General features: G+C 36.4%; 3 protein-coding genes across 3 annotated transcripts; all 3 read left to right on the plus strand.

The window, feature by feature from the left end:
- The first annotated feature begins 367 nt into the window (after positions 1-367).
- Positions 368-2576, plus strand: LOC125829022 (putative pentatricopeptide repeat-containing protein At3g16890, mitochondrial). Its single transcript, XM_049508304.1, has one exon. The coding sequence runs from the start codon at positions 408-410 to the stop codon at positions 2535-2537; it is 2130 nt and encodes a 709-aa protein (XP_049364261.1). The 5' UTR covers positions 368-407; the 3' UTR covers positions 2538-2576.
- Positions 2577-12887: 10311 nt separating this feature from the next.
- LOC125829017 (uncharacterized) lies at positions 12888-14177 on the plus strand. The gene is made up of 4 exons (XM_049508300.1): positions 12888-12969; positions 13225-13385; positions 13519-13744; positions 13941-14177. The coding sequence occupies exons 1-4, from the start codon at positions 12909-12911 to the stop codon at positions 14057-14059; spliced, it is 567 nt and encodes a 188-aa protein (XP_049364257.1). The 5' UTR covers positions 12888-12908; the 3' UTR covers positions 14060-14177.
- Positions 14178-14619: 442 nt separating this feature from the next.
- Positions 14620-16552, plus strand: LOC125829016 (protein trichome birefringence-like 4). The gene is made up of 5 exons (XM_049508299.1): positions 14620-15125; positions 15203-15395; positions 15472-15665; positions 15751-15909; positions 16127-16552. Exons 1-5 carry the CDS (start codon positions 14632-14634, stop codon positions 16458-16460), a joined length of 1374 nt encoding a protein of 457 aa, XP_049364256.1. The 5' UTR covers positions 14620-14631; the 3' UTR covers positions 16461-16552.
- The last annotated feature ends 4297 nt before the right edge of the window (positions 16553-20849 follow it).

The raw sequence follows: 20849 nt of genomic DNA on the forward strand, positions 1-20849 counted from the left end.
TTAATATTATTGCACACATAAAAATCGCATCATACATTATTCTTTTTCGTTAGAATGTTGCATTTTTTCGTAAAAAAAATATTGTTCATAAAAATAATATATTATATATAATTATAATATTATATATATATATATATATATATATATATATATATATATAAATAAATATATATATATAATTTATCGATTCAATTATTTCTTTGTTATTTTTGAATAAAATAAAATTAAAATTAATTATTATCCATTTTTTAAAATATAAAATCAACTCACAACAACCAAAATAAAAATAAATTTATTTAATTTAATTTTTCCGTTTAAATTGATTTTACCTAAACCATGAACATGTTGGCAAGAGCATGAAGTACAGCCGACTTCAGAAGGACAGCTTCAAAGGGGAGTGAAAGAGTATGAGAGGGTTTTCCTCTGTAGCTTCAAGGGCTTCTTCACCTGCTTTCACCAATCTCTCTAAACAAAACCAAAATTCCCTCACACCCATTACTCCAAAACCCTCAAATCTTCATTCTGTTGCCACCACTAGCAACCCCATTACTCAACAAAGTTCACCCAGTAAGCCGAAGCCTTCATTCAATTGGAATTCCAACACTTCCATAGCAGCTAAAAAGGTAAACTTTCGAGCAAGTGTTATTGATCATAAGTATTTTTCCCAAATTCTTGCAAGAAAAGACTGGTATTTATTGCTAAACCACGAGTATAAAGCCAAGAGGGTTACTTTGAATCACCAAGAAGTTGTTAGTATTTTGCAAAATCAAGAAAACGCATTACACCCCTTTAGATTTTATATCTGGGTTTTGAAGATTTGTCCCTCTTTTGCGAAGAATCAATCAGTTAAGGTGGTTTTAAGTAATGTACTTTATAGGAAAGGTCCCCTTTTGTTGTCAGCTGAGCTTGTTCAAGATATCAGAAACTCTGGAAATGTAGTTACTGTGGACTTGCTTTGTGTTCTAATTGGTAGTTGGGGAAGATTAGGGTTGGGGAAGTACTGTACTGACATTTTAGAGCAGGTTTCTTATTTGGGGCTCGCTCCGAATACTAGGTTGTATAATGCGGTAATCGATGCGTTGATCAAGTGCAATTCACTTGACTTAGCCTATTTAAAGTTTCAGCAAATGCAGGTAGATAACTGTAAACCAGATAAGTTTACATATAATATTCTCATTCATGGAGTTTGTAAGGCTGGGGTTGTGGAGGAGGCGCTTCGTCTGGTGAAACAGATGGAAGGAGTGGGATACTCTCCCAATGTGTTTACTTACACAATTTTGGTTGAGGGGTTTTGTAATGCTAAAAGGGTGGACGAGGCATTTGAGCTCTTCGGGGTAATGAAGAGTAGGGGTATTGTACCAAATGAAGCTACTGTAAGATCATTGGTTAATGGGGTATTTCGCTGTGTGGCACCAGATAAGGGCTTTGAATTGTTATCTAGATGGTTAGAGAAAGAACATGTCTTGCCTAATGTAGCTTGTTCTTCCATGCTACATTGCCTTAGTACTAATTTTTTGCCCAGAGAAGCAGCTCAACTTTTAAGAATATCAATTGATAGAGGTTACTTACTGGATAACTCAACTCTTAACATTGCACTGACTTGTTTAATCAAAGGATTGGAGCTTGATGATACTTGTCAGATATTAGACTTCATCACTGTTCGAGGGGTGAAGGTTAGTGTTGATATTTATCTTGCACTTGCTGATGCTCTTTATAAAGGAGGGAGAGTTGAACAGGGGAACAAATATATGGACCAGGTGTTTAAGGATGGTCTTGTATCTAACACATTCTTCTATAACCGGGTCATTGATTGCTTTTGCAAAATCAAAATGATGGACAAAGCATCAGATGCTTTCAAAGATATGCTTCAGAGAGGTGTCACTCCCAATATTGTAACTTTTAACACTCTTATTAGTGGATATTCCAAGGTAGGGGAGGTTAACAAGGTACATGAGCTACTAGTCATACTACTGGAACATGGTTTTCGACCAGACATTTTCACGTTTAGTTCAATGATTGATTGCCTTTGTAGAGTAAATCGCATTGACGATGCTTTAGACTGTCTCACAGAGATGGTTGAATGGGGAGTTGCTCCAAACGCCGTACCATACAATATCTTAATTCGTGCACTTTGTGTCCTCGGGGATGTTGGTAGATCACTGAAATTATTACGAAAAATGCAAGGTGATGGAATAAAGGCAGATGTTTTCTCCTTCAATGCCTTAATTCAAAGTTTTTGTAAGATGAATAAGATTGATGAGGCTCAAAGACTTCTGATAAGCATGTTGACCCTGGATTTGATCCCTGATAATCATACTTATGGTGCTTTTATCAGAGCCTTATGTAACTTGGGGAGATTTGATGAAGCTAAGAACTTGTTTTTTTCAATGGAAGCAAATGGATGCGTCCCCGATGTTTTGACATGTAAACTATATCTTGATTCACTTATTCAATCAGGCCATACTAAAGAAGCTCAGGATGTTTTAAAGGAGTGCGGGAAAAGGGGAATGCTATTGGAATCCATCACTCCTTCGTAGTATCTTTGATTTAGGAGTGATTGTCACTTAATGCTCACAAGCTACACTGCTTAGCCAATCATGAACGTACCCTTGCTATTGGCCCACAGGCTGACCAAATGTACTATAGATATGACTGCTTTCTTGATAAGTTTCTGTAGGTATGCTGCTGTGATCTCTTCTCTTTGATTTTCTACTTGTTTTCTTCTTCTTTTGTTTCCCTATGCATTTTTATTTTGTTTATGAATGTCTGTTTCATTTTGATCTCTAAGTTTTTATTTAGCTTTATGCTTTCCCTGTTGATGCATGACAAAGAAAAATCTTATAGCTAATAAAAGTTACCTTTTCCCATCTTGCTCCTCTGGTCACTATAGTTGCAATTATGAATCCCAAATGGTAAAAGATGCTATGTAGGCAAGGACAAAGATGCGTACTTCCAGGCAGAGGAAAAAGTGGGATTTGGTTGTAATAAATTACTAGTCTAATACACTGGAAAGTGGGAATGGATAAGTTTAAAAAGTAAAGGTGCTGCTCTATGGACTGGTGATGCCTCAGATGTCGCCTTTTGTGTATATCATTTGTTCATAAGTGTTCCTATTTAATTGACTAAATAAAATACTAGACTTTTCAATAGATTATAACTTTGTATTCTATTAGGACATATGTTTTTCTCCAAGTTATGAATTAGCTGTGATCTATTATAGTAAGCAGCAATTCTTAACGTAATGTTAATCGAAGGAAAACCCTAAATGTTTTGTTTCCACGTTATGAATTAGCTGTGATCTATTATACTAAGCAACCCTCATAGTTCACTGTAATTGTTTGATTTGCCCTTTTAATTTATGTTGAGGAAAATATGGCTAAAAGACACTTATACTATACCTAAATTTGTTGTAATCATGTGACTTTTCTTTGACAAAACCCTTAGGGGTTGTTTGGTAGTGTGTATAAAAATAATGCTTTATAGAATGTATTAGCAATGCTTGCATTAGTTATGCTTGCATTAGTTATACATAGATTATTTCTTATACATTGTTTGGTTTGGTGTATTAAAAATAACATGCATTGTACAAAAATATCCTCCACAATTATGGTGAAAAGGATGTAAAAGGGATTGAGGGGTAATTGTGTCTTTAAAATGCTAATGCATGCGTTAAATCCCTTTGCATTACTAATATCTAGAAATCCATGATATTAGTAATACACTCCCCAATACACAATAGAGTGTATAACTAATGCAAGTATTAGTTATACATAGCATGAAAAAGTGCACCAAACAAGGTACTTCTAATACATAAAGCTAATGTATACATTAATTTTGCTAATACACTCTACCAAACGACCCCTTACAGTTTTGGGGGGATGGAATGAAGTAGAAGTTTCACTGAACACATTGGTGTGTCTGAAAAGTGAATATGGAACTCATCCAGAAGATGCTTTTCAGTGACGTCATATTGTAGTGGCCAATGTTACTATACATTGAACCCTTGAATATGTTCGAAGATCTCAAAATAATATTCCAGTTTGTGGGATAATTTTGCACGATTCCATCGAGAATTGAATTGACCGTTCCTTTATTTCGACTTGAGTATGTAAAGAGAAATTACGGTTGATATTCTATTCAAAATATTTGACATTCCATGCCCTCGGAGAGTGCTATGTCATGCTTGGTCACTGACATATCCTACTTTACTTAATGGGCATGGGTCAATTACAACGTGGTCACAGTCATGGAAGCCCAAGACACCTTAGAATGCTGCCTCTGCACATGGAGTGCAGCATCAGGTTCCATCTTAACAGCCTACAATTTAAGAAGGAGGCCTAGAGTTACAGTGAGTTGGTAATGTATGTTTAACAAAGATGGAGGGGATGCTGACTACTTCATTCAACATTGTATTTTTTTTGAGTTTGATTTATCAAAGAATTTCATCAACTAAATATTGTTTAACTTTCTCAAAGAATAGCGATCAGGAACAATCTCCACATTGTAAGCAAACTTCTCGATGAAGTCCTTAGCCAATGCATTCCAGCTAGACCATTGCTTCATTTCTTGGGAGGCAAACAATTCCAAGGTTTCTCCGTTTAAGATTCGGCTAAAGAGTCCCATTAACAAAGCCTCATTCTTACCAGCTCCCACAAGTTGATCACAATACGCTTTCAGATGAGCCAAGGGGTCCTCCAAAAGTGTCAAATTTCGGTATTTTGAACCTTTTCGGAAGTTCCAAATTTGGGTGGATACACAGATCTACATAGTTCAGTCCAACAACATCTGGAATATAATGGAACTTTTTCATCGCTTTCATAATGTCTTCCTTTATACTCTGCTTGGTCGTTTCTTCTTTGGCCCTCCACTCTTTTTTCTGCACCTCTTAGTGATCGTGTTTGGGATAGGTAGTGTAGCTGTGTAGGGAAGATGTGGTGCTTGGTATAAAGAGCTAGCATGATGTGGGTTAGGGGTGGTTAAGTCGATGGTGGGGGGCTTTTGAACAGGAATAGTGGGTGGTCCATTTGGGACATGTTCAGGAGTTGGATTTGGAGGAGGAAATGGAGTGGAGGCCTTCCATCACTTGGAGTGTTGGCAACAATAGCCAGATTTGATATCTCAACGATTTGTTTCATCAACTGTGCAATCAACTCATTTTGTTCAGTAACGATGGGATCCATTACATCAATTTCAGTCAAGCCGATACTCTTACTGTTATCCGTCATTTTTCTTTGAATAAATTTCGGTTGGGGAAGGAACCTTTTGGAGCTTTAGATCGCATGAAGTATGGATGCTCGACCAATTTATCAACACAAATCAATTCTAAATACCTGACAGGGAAAAACAACTCAGACAAATCTGTTAGTCTTTGTTTATAACATATAATGCAAAATATCACATAGAGAGAAAATAAACACATAAGAGTTTCTTTGTTTGAGGACAGGTTAATCCACGAGTATTGGGAGATGATTTAAATAGGCAGGAATTTGTTTATTTGATTTTGGGGCTAGTGAATCAGGAATGTTAACTTGCATTGAGCTAAAGTCTTCTTGCATCTTTCACGGTTGTACTCTCGACAACTGTTGATGTGAACTTACTATTTCCTTGTAAAATGAAGGGGGAGAAGTAAGCTTTTAAAAGATAGGGGTCGGGCATTGAAGGCTGCCTACATATCTCATGAATGAGAAATCAGGTCCTCCGTAGTTCAATTTGAACAGTAGTAATTTTTTTGAAACTTTATTCATTCATAGATCCATTAATATGAAAAGGAAATAACAACGAACTTCATAAATTAAACTACGCCACTCCTGAGGCTTCTTGATCTTTTACTCTTAATGGATAATGTTGTGGGGATTCAACCTCAATCTTCCCTATGTTGATGAGATGTTCCAAGTCAACTCTGAAAATACGACATAACTCAATGTCATGTCCAGATGTCCATGATAAAGGAAGACCTTGTCGTCTTCACACCACGCCGAGGAAGTTTTCCACTCAGCCACTACCCCCAAAAGCCACTTTCCATATTCCAGTCTACACAGAACCACATCTTCCCTACACTACCTATCTAGAACTCAATCACTAAAAGGAGCAGGAAAAAGAGTGGAGGGCCAAAGAAAAAATGACCAAGCAGAGTATACAGGAAGAGATGATGATTATATTCCCAATGTTGCAGGACTAAACTATTAAGATATGTGTATCCCTTCAAATTTGGACCCTTTGGGAGGGTTCAAAGTACCTAAATTTGACATTTTTGTAGGAACCTGAAATCCCTTGGCTCATTTGAAAGCATATTGTGATCAACTTGTGGGAGCTGAGAAAAATGAGACTTTTTTAATACGGCTCTTTAGCCGAAGCTTAAGTGGAGAGGCCTTGGAATGGTTTACCTCCCAAGAAATGAAGCAATGGTCTAGTTGGAATGCATTGGCTAAGGACTTCATCGAGAGGTTTGCTTACAATGTGGAGAGATCGTTCCTAACCGCTATTCTTTGGATCAAGTTCAACAAAAATGACGACTCTGATGGGGTTTAAAATATGGTTAGAGGTGGAGTCAAAGTGGCTAGAATTGCAATTAGGAAACGGCCAAATGGATTGCACTTGGAGTTAAGGATGTAGTCAAATTGAGCAAATTCGACTAGAAATTGAATAAGACTAATTAATTAACAATCTTGCCATAAAGGAGATTGGTGGTGGAATGGGGAAGTCCAAGGCAAAGTGGAAGCGAAGAAGGCTGCATACACAAAATTGGCGGAGTGCGTAGACGAGGAAGAGAAGCGGACGCTTAAGAAAGTCTATAAGACGACAAAGACAGAAGCTAAGTTAGCTGTTACGAAGGCGAAGACGGCAGCTTTTGAACGCTTGTATGTCGAGCTGGGGGACAAAGGTGGGGATAAGAAGTTGTATAGGCTCGCAAAAGCAAGAGAGAGGAAGGCGCGCGACTTGGACCAAGTGAAGTGTATCAAAGATGAGGAAGGCAAAATACTGGTGGAAGAGACCTCCATCAAGCAAAGACGGCGAAGCTATTTTCACAAACTTTTAAATGAAAAAGGGGAAGCATACATTGTGTTGGATGATTTGGCGCACTCTGAAAGACTTCGGGATTTTGGGTACTGTAGGTGCGTTAGGTCCGAGGAGGTTATACGGGCTATTAGTAGGATGAGCATGGGAAGAGCGACCGAACCCGATGAGATTCCGGTAGAATTTTGGAAGAGCATGGACAAGGCAGGCATAAAGTGGTTAACTGGGCTGTTTAATGTTATCTTTAAGACAACAAAAATGCCTGATGAATGGAGGTGGAGTACAATGGTTCCGTTGTATAAAAACAAGGGTGATATCCAAAACTGTAACAACTGCAGGGGTATCAAATTGTTGAGCCATACTATGAAGATTTGGGAGAGAGTGGTGGAGATGAGGGTGAGAAGAGGGGTGTCCATCTCTGAGAATCAGTTTGGATTCATGCCGGGACGTTCGACTACCGAAGCCATTCATCTTATGCGTAGACTGGTAGAAAAATATAGAGAAAGGAAGAGAGACCTACATATGGTGTTCATTGACCTTGAAAAGGCCTATGACAAAGTACCGAGGAATGTCCTCTGGAGGTGCTTGGAGTCTAAAGGAGTCCCGATGATTTATATTAGGGCGATAAAGGACATGTACGGTGGAGCTAAGACTCGGGTTAGAACAGTTGGAGGAGACTCAGAACATTTCCCAGTTGAGATGGGGCTGCACCAGGGATCAGTCCTAAGCCCTTTCCTATTTGCTTTGGTGATGGATGAGTTGACGCGGTCTATTCAAGAGAAGGTCCCATGGTGTATGTTATTTGCGGATGACATAGTACTGATTGATGAGACGCTGGATAGAGTTGATGCGCGGTTGGAGGTGTGGAGACAAACGCTGGAGTCCAAAGGGTTCAGGTTGAGTAGGACCAAAACAGAATATTTGGGGTGCAAATTCAGTGATGTGTTGGATGAGACAAATGTGGAAGTGAGACTTGCCGCACAAATCATTCCTAAGAAGGAAAGTTTTAAGTATCTTGGGGCTGTAATCCAAGGGAGTGGTGACATCGACGATGATGTCACACATCGCATTGGGGTTGCTTGGATGAAATGGAGGCTTGCCTCTGGAGTATTGTGTGATAAGAAAATTCCACCGAAACTTAAAGGTAAGTTCTACAGAGTAGTAGTTAGACCAGCCTTGTTGTATGGAGCGGAGTGTTGGTCAGTCAAGAACGCACATGTTCATAAAATGCATGTTGCGGAGATGAGGATGTTGAGATGGATGTGTGGGCACACTAGGAGCGACAAAATTAGGAATGAGGTTATCGGGGAGAAGGTGAGAGTGGCCTCTGTGGTGGACAAGCTGAGGGAAGCGAGACTGAGATGGTTTGGACATGTGAAGAGACGGAGTGCAGACGCCCCAGTGAGGAGGTGCGAGGTAATGGTGGTAGAGGGTACGCGGAGGGGTAGAGGTAGGCCCAAGAAGTACTGGGAAGAGGTGATTAGACAAGACTTGGCTATGCTTCACATTACCGAGGACATGAATCTAGATAGGAAGGAGTGGAGGTCGCGTATTAAGGTTGAAGGTTAGTAGGGTTAGCGTGTTGTCTTCCCTTGCGAGGGAATGGCTTGTTAGCGTTTGGAGTAGTCCTAGCCTTATGCTGTTTACTGCGTTTCACTCCTCACATTACTTTCTTGATGTTATTGTCTCATTTGTTGATTATACGCTATCTTTTGTATTGGCTGTTATGTTTTATATATATATCTCCTGTCACTTAGATTTGATGTTCTTGAGCTGAGGGTCTCCCGGAAACAGCCTCTCTACCTCCACGAGGTAGTGGCAAGGTCTGCGTACACTCTACCCTCCCCAGACCCACCTAGTGGGATTTCACTGGGTATGTTGTTGTTGTTGTAATTAACAATCTTCATAATATTAATTAACTCGAAAAATGATCTATTGATTGATTAACAAAACATTTTTAAAAAACATGTTAATAAAATTAACAAAACATTTTACATTGCGCATATCCAAAGGGTAGCAGTTGTGGGTTTCCCTTGTCATAAAAAAATTAATAAAACATTTTTAATATATATATAATTTAAATAGGACAAAATAACTGGAAAAATATTTCGAATTTTATAAAACTAATTATTTCCAATATTTTTATAAGTTAAAGAAGCTCGATGATTAATCTACATTGTGGAGGGCTGAAATTGGGTGTCACCAACATTCCAACATTTTTGAGAAAAATGTATAAGTGAATGGGTGACCGAACAACACCGTTGGCGAATAAGCAATCCAATCAATTGTAGATACAATAATTTTTTCCTTACGGGCCAAAAAATATATATAAAACAAAAATGATGTATATACTTATTTTCTCTCAATATTCTGGAAAGTCTTCAATGACATTGTTCTGTCTTCCTTCTCAAAATGTGAGGATGAATCGAAATGTTAAAAAAAACCGCATGATTTTTTTTAATGTGGCTGTTCTACTAGTAAGAAGTTGTAGAATCGGATTCCCTTGATACACGTGTTCCTACCTGAGCTTAATTGGATGAAGTAAGAAGAGCACCGGGGTATACTTCAGCTGTCTGGATTTTGTATTGGACGATAGCATAGCTAGGACCTTTCATATTCTGATTGAGCCTATGTTCAAACAACTGATGCTTTAATCATTCAGTTGACATCTTGCTGCTAGTCCGTGTTTATGATCTTTCTGGAAAAAGCAGGAGTTTCTGTCAATTTTACCTACTATTAGAGTCCTTCTAGCTTTGAATTAGAGTGTTGTTTGCAATTCATTTTGTTTAATATTTCGTTGGTTACCCCTAGAATGGCGGCAGAGGCAATGACTTATTGGAGGACAAGATGGAGGCTGGAAAAAAAACACCCTGCTTTTCTATACTATTTGGAAAGAAAGGTTTAGTAGAATTGTTTGAAGGATTAAAAACCCATAGATTACCATTTAAGTTCCTTTTGCATCTAATTTGTATTTTTGGTACAACAAGGATACTCCAGTTTGCATAGATAGTTGGCTTCAATTTGAGTTTTAATTATGGTCTACATGGTATATAATGTTTGTATAGCAACCAAGGGTGTTACCTAGCGATTAATGAAGCTGGAACAGACTATGGGAGATCATGACTCAAATTCCAGCTGATACAGAAAACATCAAGTGATTTCTTCCTATTAGTCCAAGTTTTGGTGGCCAGAGTTACCTAATTACTTATAATGATGGAAAGTAGCAGGTAACAAGTCAATTAGTTGAGATGCGACTGATTCTAACACTACCGTTATCAAAAACAATAGAAATTTATAATGTTTGTATATACGCATTTTCTTTGTGTTGTATCAATAATATAATTTTGAATATAAAAGGAGGTACAAGTTTGAAGAATAGGATGTTGGCTGTTCCAATAGGACAACGTTGTCCATATCAAACATTCGAATACTTGGAGATTTTGTAGTGTAATGATCTTGCAGAATTGATAGATACGTGATGCAGATATCTGAAGTGTGATTCCCTGCCGTAGTTAACACTTGGATAACTCTTGTTGAACAACTTTATACGATAAGACTGAGGTGGTGTTGCCTGCTATCCTAAATGTTAGGTACACTATACAAGAGATGTTACACAGGCTGACAGGCACTCCAAATCTCATGGCTATGATGCACACCCTTTACTTTTAGTAGATTTCTGCTCTACCTCTCAAGTCTTGAGGTTCAAAGGAATTCCAATCTTTTAGCAGTTGAAAGTTAATAGAATACTCCGTCACTAGGCATTACTTTAGGTACTCCTAGTATAAGTGTGTTCGTATTATATTTTTCTTGTTTTTAGGCCTCCTGTCAGAGAAGTGTTTGGGGGTTAGAATTTTCACTTGTGCATTTATGTGTCTGCGCCTCTGGTGTAGTAGTAGTATTTTTTTTGTATGAGGATCGACTGTGCTTTTCCAAGGAGAAGCAGTCTTAGATTGACCTGCCCTGGAGAAACAGCAAGTTTATCTTTATCTCTTCTGTAGAAATCTTGATATTTTATATCTGCTTGGATCGAATGATATTTGTTTTAGCTGGTTTACTTTTTAATTTGCTTGTATTGGATGGCACAAAGTTCCAAATTATATATCTCCTCTGTGAAATGTTGCTGTTCTACATCTATGTGGATTGAGATTGTGGTAATATTTTACATTTCAACTCAATTTTCCCCTAAAATGAGGATGAAGACTTTTAACTTTTAGTTATTTTCGCTTTTACTTATGTTTTTCACAGGATGGGAATGGGCTGAGAAAGCAAGCATCATGGCCAGCTATCTTCTGATCTAAAAGAATTGTTATATTACTTGTTTTTCCGTGAGATGGGGAAAAAATATGTTGGTGCTTTGTATTAAACACCTCTCTTGATCTTAAGAAATTTCATTTCAAGGACCTGACTAAAGGAAAAAGAAGGAAGTTACTGGCGTTGTCTTATCAATGACAAAGTCCAAACAGATTTTTCTACCTGTTATAGATAATTCACCGTGAATATGAAGATGGAGCTCCTTGTTTAGGTCTCTCATGCATTAAACCTGGGTGTTGGTTTATAAAAAGGTTTTTCTCTGACTTCTTAAACGATGAAGAGTTTTTTCTTCCTTTTCATCTTTATTCTTGTCTAGGTGGAGTTGACAGTAGTCATGACTGATTTCAGTTTGTGTTCATGCAGCTTTGATGAAGTTTTCTCTCTACTAATTCCGTCAGCCATGTAAAGAAGGCCAAACATAAGTCAACAAGCAGTATAGGCTCCTGACATGTGCCTTAAGCCCCTCGTAATGTAGGATATGGAGATATTTGATCGTCTCTGTTAGCTGAGAACTTTTATCTCAGCATGTATGATTAAAACAAAGTATCGATGTTCTGTTCTAAGTTGGCCTTTTGAGGTTAGGATGGTTATTCGTTTGGGGTTAAAAGGAGAAATGTGTAATGACAAGTTCAATCAATACCGAGTACTTAGCCGAGCAGATTAGTAAAAGGAAGGATTACGAAGAAGTGATGCTGTCCCTTTTAACATTTTCTTTGGAAGCTGAGGTTGGTCTTTGCCATATTTCGTTAGGTTTTTCCTATATTTCCAGAAGTCCTCCTGGCTAAGAAATCATCAAGACACAATTCCCTGTATCAATGTATTTCTATGAGAAACCATAGCATGTTTCCTCTTGGAAATTTGTTATATGTATTAGCAAATTCAGTTTGTTCTGTCACATATAATATTTCACTAATGTGAACACTTCAAGATGAATTGTTGATATGCTTATCTAAGTAACAAAATTAGGTCTTCATACTATCACTTATTCTTACCCACCAAAGCTACCATATCTATTTTATTTCTCTGAGGTTAGGTGTTGTGTTGCTTCTTCTCACCTAAAATTATAAGTTATTCTATCCTTCCATGTAACCCTCCCTTTGAAGAGAGTGTGTGATGGTTGGGATTCCTTCTTTATTAACTAAACATCTCGGATTCAGATATAGGAATAAAAGAAACATTTGGTAGGAAGCGTTTTGCCCTTAGTAAGCCTGATTTTGAAATTCGTTTTCTATCAGTGTTACATCAACATCCTGGCTTCAGTTGCAGTACTAAGTACTATAAAGGGTAACTTGTGGGGCAAGGATGGATCTTTTTAGGTTTGATTTTCAATGCAAAATACGTCAAGCAAGTAAAGTCTAGTTAGTTCAACTTAATTAGTCACTCACCTTTTTAGACCATCCAATATTTTAACTTTCCATCGAGCAGATCACCCATTGCTTTTACTTTTCCCCATGGAATTTATCTTTGTTTTACTTGACTATTGTAGATTCTTCAACTATAAGCTTCATTAACATTCCATGCCATAATTGTAAACTTCTAATATATATATCTGCAATCATCCTGCAGGTAGAACATTACGCAACATGAAGTATTCTCTTCAAGCTTTAACCCTGACCTGTTTCTTGTTTTTCCCTTTCACACTAGGTGACATATATATGCTTTCTACTTTTCTTCGAGTTAATTTCTACTTTTGAGATTATAGTGCTATTATCTCAAAAACTAACTTTCTTTGTTGAAGAAAATTGGAATTGAGAATAAAGATGACTTTCTAAGACAATAATAACTATTAATTAGTTGAGTGATCGACCATATGAGAAATCAACCCCTTTTCTTCTTGCTCCGTTATATTGCTGACTTATTTTCATATATATGACATTAATGTAAATTGTTGTTTGATAGGTAAAGCAGATGATTATGAGGGTCAAACCGCCGCTGCAGGAGTACTTGGAAATGAATATTTGCCTAACTACGGAGATTCACATCAATATGGTGGTGGCACAATTGATGCTCACCGTGACTATCTTTTCTCTAAAGCATTGCAATGTTTCACTGATAAGCATGTAAGTCCCATGCAAATGATGGATGTTCTCACTTTATCTTTGGTCTATTTCGCCGACATGATTTTGGATAACTTGAATACAATTTGAAATGCAATAATGGATGAGTAACTTAGTTCAAATATTGAAGCTGCAGATATACAGTAGTTGTGAGGAGTCTTATAGATTGACTGAGACAGGGGAGCTCCATGTACCACCTGAATATACCGATCAATACTGCAGAGGACCCTGCTTAGAGGAGACTCACCATGTGCTTAATTGTCTTGGAAGCATACTCTCGTACTTCAGATTTTATAATAAGGCCACCGTTAGAGCAGTCGAAGAGACTATCAAGGAGGGATGTAGCTATGGCCCTGAAAGAGGTCAAACTTTCTCCACTTTACTATACAAAATTGTCCAGTATGTTCTGTTGAAAAACATATTGGATATGATTAATTTGTTTCGAGCTGGGAGTATTTTTTTAAAGAAACAAATGTTTAATTTATATACGCTGACAATATACTATTCAACGTGTTTGAACCTTGTTGTCTCTTTATTGAAGTTGAACTATGTCGACAGGTCTTTTCAATGTTGCTGAGCACATCCTAGCTTATGATAACACTGCTTTTCGTGCTTCAAAGTCGTCCATGCTGCATAGCTTTGTTCTGATGACTTTGGCCCTTATTTTCTTCCTTTGAAGCAACGTTCACAAGTGAAGATATTGCTGGAAAAACTAGCTTCTGATTTACACGCAACGCTTGTTGTTTAATTTGACTAGTGTGTTGATCATGTAGTATTAGTAAACAAAAGTTCATTTATTGGAAATTCTTGTTCCATATGAATTGTTGTAGTCTTGTAGATATGCATCCAAAACTCTTGAAAGATACAACTGTACTTTCTTTCTTGAATGATATCTAGTAAGTTTTTTCCTTAATTGCGAGTTATCTTTACTAATCTTAATGTCTAGAATTTGCATTAACTATATTCTGAAGAAAGGGAAGGGCTCCCAAAGATATTAATATTAATTGTGATTGATGAAAGAAACAACGGAATATAACAAGAGATCAGTTACCGCGATTAAAATACAACAGTTGCAACCTACTCCACTTTGATTCAAAAGAATTGGCAACAAAATCTGTCTCTCCTTGATACATGAAAGTCCCCATAAACTAAACTGAAAGGGGCTCATCCATTCTCTCTCTCTCTATATATATAATAGTTAAAAACTCATCAATTTCCTGTTGACGAAACTCTGCATTCTATTCCATCAATGGCTTCTTTGAAGGAACTCTGCATCTTCTCAAGAAATGTTACAATCTTCCTCTCAAAATCAAGAACCCAAGTTTCTGTTTTCTTCACTCTCTTCTTCTTCACCTTAACTCTCCTCATCTTCATCATTTTCTTCTCCTCTCCCTCCGCCGTCACCACCAAGATTCTTGCTTCTCGTCTTCACTCCCACTCATTTTCTTCCATTCATGAATTTGACTTCGTACCAGTATCTGATACTCACACAACTAGCAGTACAGTTTCAGCACCCACAAACTTCCCAACAAAATCTTGGATTTTCAATGTTACTATTCAAGAAGATGACAAATCTTGTGATATTTTTGATGGTGAATGGGTACAGGACAATGATCTTCATCCGCTTTACAAACCGGGTTCTTGTCCGTTTATCGACAATTCTTTCAACTGTTTCAAGAATGGACGTCGTGATACAGATTATCTCAGGCTTAAATGGAAGCCACAGGGTTGCGAAATCCCAAGGTTCAATTCTTGATTTATAATCCCCTGTTTTTTCTCACAAATGCATCTTCTTGTTGAATTCATCTCTTTTTTAACAGGTTTGATGGGTTGAAAATGCTGAAGATGTTAAAGGGGAAAAGACTGGTTTTTGTTGGAGATTCATTGAACAGAAACATGTGGGAATCTCTGGTTTGTGCTTTGAGAAACTCACTCATTGACAAGAACAGAGTGAATGAAGTTTCGGGCCATCGTCAGTTCAGAAGTCAAGGATTTTATTCCTTCAAATTTAAGGTTCAGTGAACTATTTATACTACTAGTAATTAAAGATTTCAAGTTTCTTGAATGATATTTGTTTTGTTATGTGTAGGATTTCAAATGTTCAATTGACTTCATAAAATCCCCATTCCTAGTTCAAGAATGGAGGTTTTCGGATAAAGCTGGAGCACGTCGTGAAACTCTACGACTCGATACAATCCATGGCTCTCTTACTAAGTACCATGATGCTGACATTATCATCTTCAATACTGGTCATTGGTGGACTCACCAGAAAACTCAGAAAGTGTAAAGACTATATCAATCTTGTGTTTGCTGATTTTGTTTTTTTTTTTTCTTCCAAGAAATGATTTTTATGAATTTCTCTGTTTAGGAATAATTACTTTCAAGAAGGGAATCATGTGTATAACAGATTGGAAGTGGCAGATGCATATACTAAGGCATTGAAGACATGGGCAAATTGGGTTGATACAACTATCAACAGCACCAGAACTAGGGTGTTTTTTAGGGGATACTCAGCTTCTCATTTCAAGTAAAACTTCTCTTTTTTCGATAGTCTAATGACTCTTTTTAACCGCTATGCTTTCTTCATTATTTTCTTATTATTTTGCTTGGATTTGATATACTTGAGGGTCTTTCAGAAACAGTCTCTCTTCTACCTTCACGAGGTAGTTCTCTCCAGACCCCATTTTGTGGGATGTTATGTTGTTGTTTGATAGTCTAATGAGGGATAGCTCCCTTTTTGGCAGAGGTGGTCAATGGAACTCAGGAGGAAACTGTGATGGGGAGACGAAACCGATAATAAACGAGACTCAATTAGGTCCATATCCATGGATGATGAGAGTTCTTGAATCAGTAATATCAGAAATGAAAACACCAGTTGTTTATCTCAACATTACAAAGATGACAGACTATAGAAAAGAAGGACACCCTTCAATTTTCAGAGAGGCAAAATCAAAGAGGAGGCCAGGGATGTTTCAAGACTGCAGCCATTGGTGCCTTCCTGGTGTACCAGATTCTTGGAATCAGCTACTTTATGCAACTTTGCTTCAATCACAGCAAAAGTTTTCCCATCCCAAATAAGCCATCATTCTCTCTTGGCCTTTTTCACTAAGGTCTTGTAATGTGTAAATATGATCAAATGCACATTTTTGCTTTAAAATTTGGTTCCAAGTGATTACCACAGTCGCATGAAGTTGGAGGAAAGTTGTTTTCATAGCAAATCCACAAATTTGTTGTCTTTTTTCTATCGTCTCGTAGTTGCAAAACTATTAATCTCTTCGTCTCAATTTATATGTAGTTTGACATGTATTTACCAACTTTGAACTCTTGACGTAGTGGTTAGGAGAAAACTCTTCAACCAATCAAGTTTGACTTGACATAAAATTTATGAAAGACAAATTTTTGAAACTTGTGGTATAAAATAAGTTTGAGATGTATGTGACTACAAATAATGTCATTAAGGGCAAAATGAGGATTTTAAAATTAAATTGTTATTAAATATAGAAATACATCATTTTTTTAGACTCGTTAAAAAAAATGAGTCAAATAAATTGAGATAGAAAAAACCTACTTTATCTACCATTCTAGGTGAATGTGTAAGTCTTATTATATTTTAGGAGTCCAATATTTTATTTTACTAGGATTATGTATATCTTTTTTTTAAAATAAATATATTGAATTGTAATAGAGAAAATACATAATTACCCCATCGAACTTATACCCTTTTTTAAAGTAGACACCTTAAGTTTGTGGGGTCCAATTACCCTACGAAACTATTTTTAACCATGATAAATACACCCTTTTAACCCATTTTCAGAGCATGTGCAATCTCAAATTCGAGAGGCACGTGAAAGAGTAGAAATTAATCCCCAAGCCAATGTTTTAGTGCCATGTGGTTTACCAATTAAAAAATTTATTTTCTTTATTAAATAGACCATTTTCCATCTTCTACAAACCTCCATTGATGGCCATTGAAGAGCCCTCCATGTTCAACCAAAAAAAAATTCTCTTCTCTCAATTCAATAGTTTGATCTATAAATGCGAGATGCCATATGAACTTCTGGAGTTGGCAAGTTCTCAAAAAGTTCCTTTTCTGTATCAACCAAAATACTCTGTTTACAAATTCACTATTTCTTTCTCTAAGTACCCAACAATCTAATAAGCTAATTTGGGGACGCCAAATATGAATGAGTTGAAGAATACACCTTGGACTGCAAAGACTAATGCACGTTCGTACCATTTAGGGTTTCATAACGGATAGATCAATGAAGGACATGAGATGCATCTGTTTGTTCCCTGCTTCTTCGAAGAGGGTTTTGATCATATTAAGCCCGTATTGTTTACTTAACTTGATAGCATTCTTGTGTACTCATAAACAAAGAAGATGCCATTTGAGTTGTCACTGCTATGAAATTCTCCAATGATGGAGCTTCTTCTATCTGCCACCGTAAAAGTCATACAAACATCTACAATGGAGTTTTTAAAATTCTCTAGTCGTCATGATTTATGTACAAAATATTTAAGATAAAAAAGGGAATTTGTCAAAATTTTGAACAAGTCTGGGTTTTACCCAACCCTTTATTAAAGAGCCAGGAAAAAATACAATTACATTATTTTATTTGGAGGTGAGACACACTCGTTGGCAATGAGATTGTAGATGATGTTAAAATGATGTATTTAGTGTGGTTGAAAATAATTTCGTGGGGTAATAGAACTTTCACGAACTTAAGGTGTCTACTTCAAAAAGGGGTATAAATTCGATGGGATAATTATGTATTTTCTCATGTAATATATTGATTATAATTTGTTTCATGTGATTTTCAAATATGTAGTTTTTATTTTGAATCTTTTTAAAGAATCTATATATATTGAAATTCACATGTTACATGTACATTGATCATCGTAAGTATATTTTCCCTTCTTTTATGAAAATTGTAATTGAATGTATATAAAACGGAAAAGGGTATGACAATGATTTAAATTTAAAAAAATCATATCACCTATAGAATCATAATTGCGTTTAATGTCAAGTTTAGAATTAAAAATGCCCATTCTTTCATATAGTGGAACAAATTGCCCCTATTGTTAACTTTGAGTTAAAAAAATTCTCTCTTTTTAAAATGAAATTATGAGATAACACACGTAAATTTGATTAAATAAATGGTGTTGATTTATTCGTTCATGTGACACCAACCATAAATAGTTCGACAGATCTAGCTTCTTGGAATTTTTTTAATGAAAAGATGCCGAAAAATAATTTCAATGGATTTTAAATTGAGAGTTAGCCTGAAATAGCAAAACCTATATATATATATATATATATATATATATATATATATATTAAAGAGTCAAGTTCACTAGGTTAGAAATCACACTTCAACCACCCACAAAGTTCAAATGAAACAACCTAAGAGTCATACTAGTCTATATTATAACTTAAGGGACCTTTTGATACATCGATAAAATTATTTCAGATTATAGTTCGTAAAGTAATTTATCTCATCTGAAAGGTGGGATAAAATAATCTCAAACTGAATGAGATAAGGTGGGATAGTTAGGATTACATTTGAGATTAGATTTACTCTATGCTTAGTTGGCAGCATAAATTTATCTCGAGATAAATGTATACCGTAAATCAAACATCATATAAATCTAATATCAAACATAATCCTAAGATATCTCACCTTATCCGAGACTAAAAGTTCAAGAAAAACTTGATGGTTATAATTAAATTTCTTTGTTAGGTTCTTGTGGAATAATTGATGTTTTGAAAATTAGAAGTGCCTAAAAATTCTAGATTTAAAAACGCCCAATTGATCTTGTAACAATCTTTTGAGTTAAAAATATTTAATTTACTTTTTGTTGTAAATATATTTATGTGGATGTCCATAACTTCAAGGTGTAATTACACAACACCTCCATAACCTTCCCTCTTGATATTTCTCCATAACTTATGTAACATCTCACACCTAGAAACGACTATAAAGAGTTTAAAATATGAAAATATTGATTTTTGGAAAGAATAAGGAAATCTGGAAATTGTCTAAGTTAAGAAAGTGAGTTTTGGCCATTTTCAAACAACCATAACTCCTAGCTCAGGAGGATTTAGAAGCAGATTTTGATATGTTTGGAAAGCCCTTGGAGAGATCTTTCCAACGCCGCCAATATTGCACGATTTCAACATCGTACGAGTGAGATATGATTTTCGGAAGTTGGGCTGTTGGATTGAGGAAAGGCTCAATCCGGATTTAGGAAAGGGCAAAGTAGTCTTTTCTCTAATTAATTTCCTAATTCGTTTTTAGGGATTTATTGGGGTAAAAGCTTATTTTGGTCAGATTAGAAAATTATATTCACGCTTAGGACTTGGAGAAAAGAGCAAGGAAGAAAGAAAGGGAGAAAAGCCAAGATTTTCGTTAAGCTGGCGAGTGGAATTCGTCGGGGGTGATCCCTATTAAGGTATGTGAGATCTTTCTGTGTTGGGTTAGTTCACCCACACACCAACTTGTTTCAATCCTTTGGTTTGGAGTTGTTTACATGTTGAAAAGTGAGGTTCTTGAAGAACGAATTGTAGAATTCTTGTTGGTCGAATTGTTAATGCTTGGGGGTTGAATTGATTTATGTTTCCGGGCTGTTTTTCGAGTTAGATTGATGGGTATTGAGAGTACAATTGATCCTAAGTGTTTGGGGAAAGAACTAGGGAAGATTGGAGAGTTTAGAGATGCAAAACGAAGAAGAAAATCGGGGATTTTTCTGGGCAAGGGCTTGGGGTGTCACGCCTGCCAGAGCGCCACAAAAGTTCCTTTGAACTTTGGCCTCTGGCGCGTCGCCCCAGCCAGAGCCCTGTAAAGTTTGAGGGTTGGCGCCCCACGCCTCTCAGAGCACCAGGGACGCCAGTTCTCCCCATTCGTTCCCCACCTTCTCGTACGTGTTCCTAAGTGATGTACCTATGTTTCCTAGTCGATTCTAACATTCTAAAATACATCTAAACATCATGAAATCATCCATAAACATGAGATCATGAACCTTGAGTCCATAATCCAATTCAAGGAAAGTTAAGACCAAAGTCAAGAGAAGTAAGAGTCAAGTCAAGACGAGTTCTTAGAGTTATCCAAAAGTCTTTTCCAAATGTTTTAACTTTGTTTTAAGACTTAAAGTTCAAGTTGAGTAAAGTGTAAAGAGTAAAGAGTAAAGAGTAAAGTTTGAAGTTCATTTCTTCAAAAGTATATGGGGACTAAGTATTCCCAAAGAGATTTAAAATGTTTTCACATTTAAATAAGAACGGAAACTGAGATTTCCAAAGAGCCTTCGGGCTAGTTTTAAAAAAAGAGTAATAGTTTTCTAAATGAAGTAAGCAGGGGAAACTTAGATTTCCAAGATAGCCTTTGAGCTAAGTTTTTGAGCACTAATCTCAAATCACAGAGGAAATATGTTTTAAAAACATAAGAGCCAGTACATTTTTGGGAGTAGTAT

Source organism: Solanum verrucosum, unplaced genomic scaffold (genome assembly GCF_900185275.1).
Source record: "Solanum verrucosum unplaced genomic scaffold, falcon-dt-bn FXZP01000007.1, whole genome shotgun sequence".
Classification (NCBI taxonomy): Eukaryota; Viridiplantae; Streptophyta; class Magnoliopsida; order Solanales; family Solanaceae; genus Solanum; species Solanum verrucosum.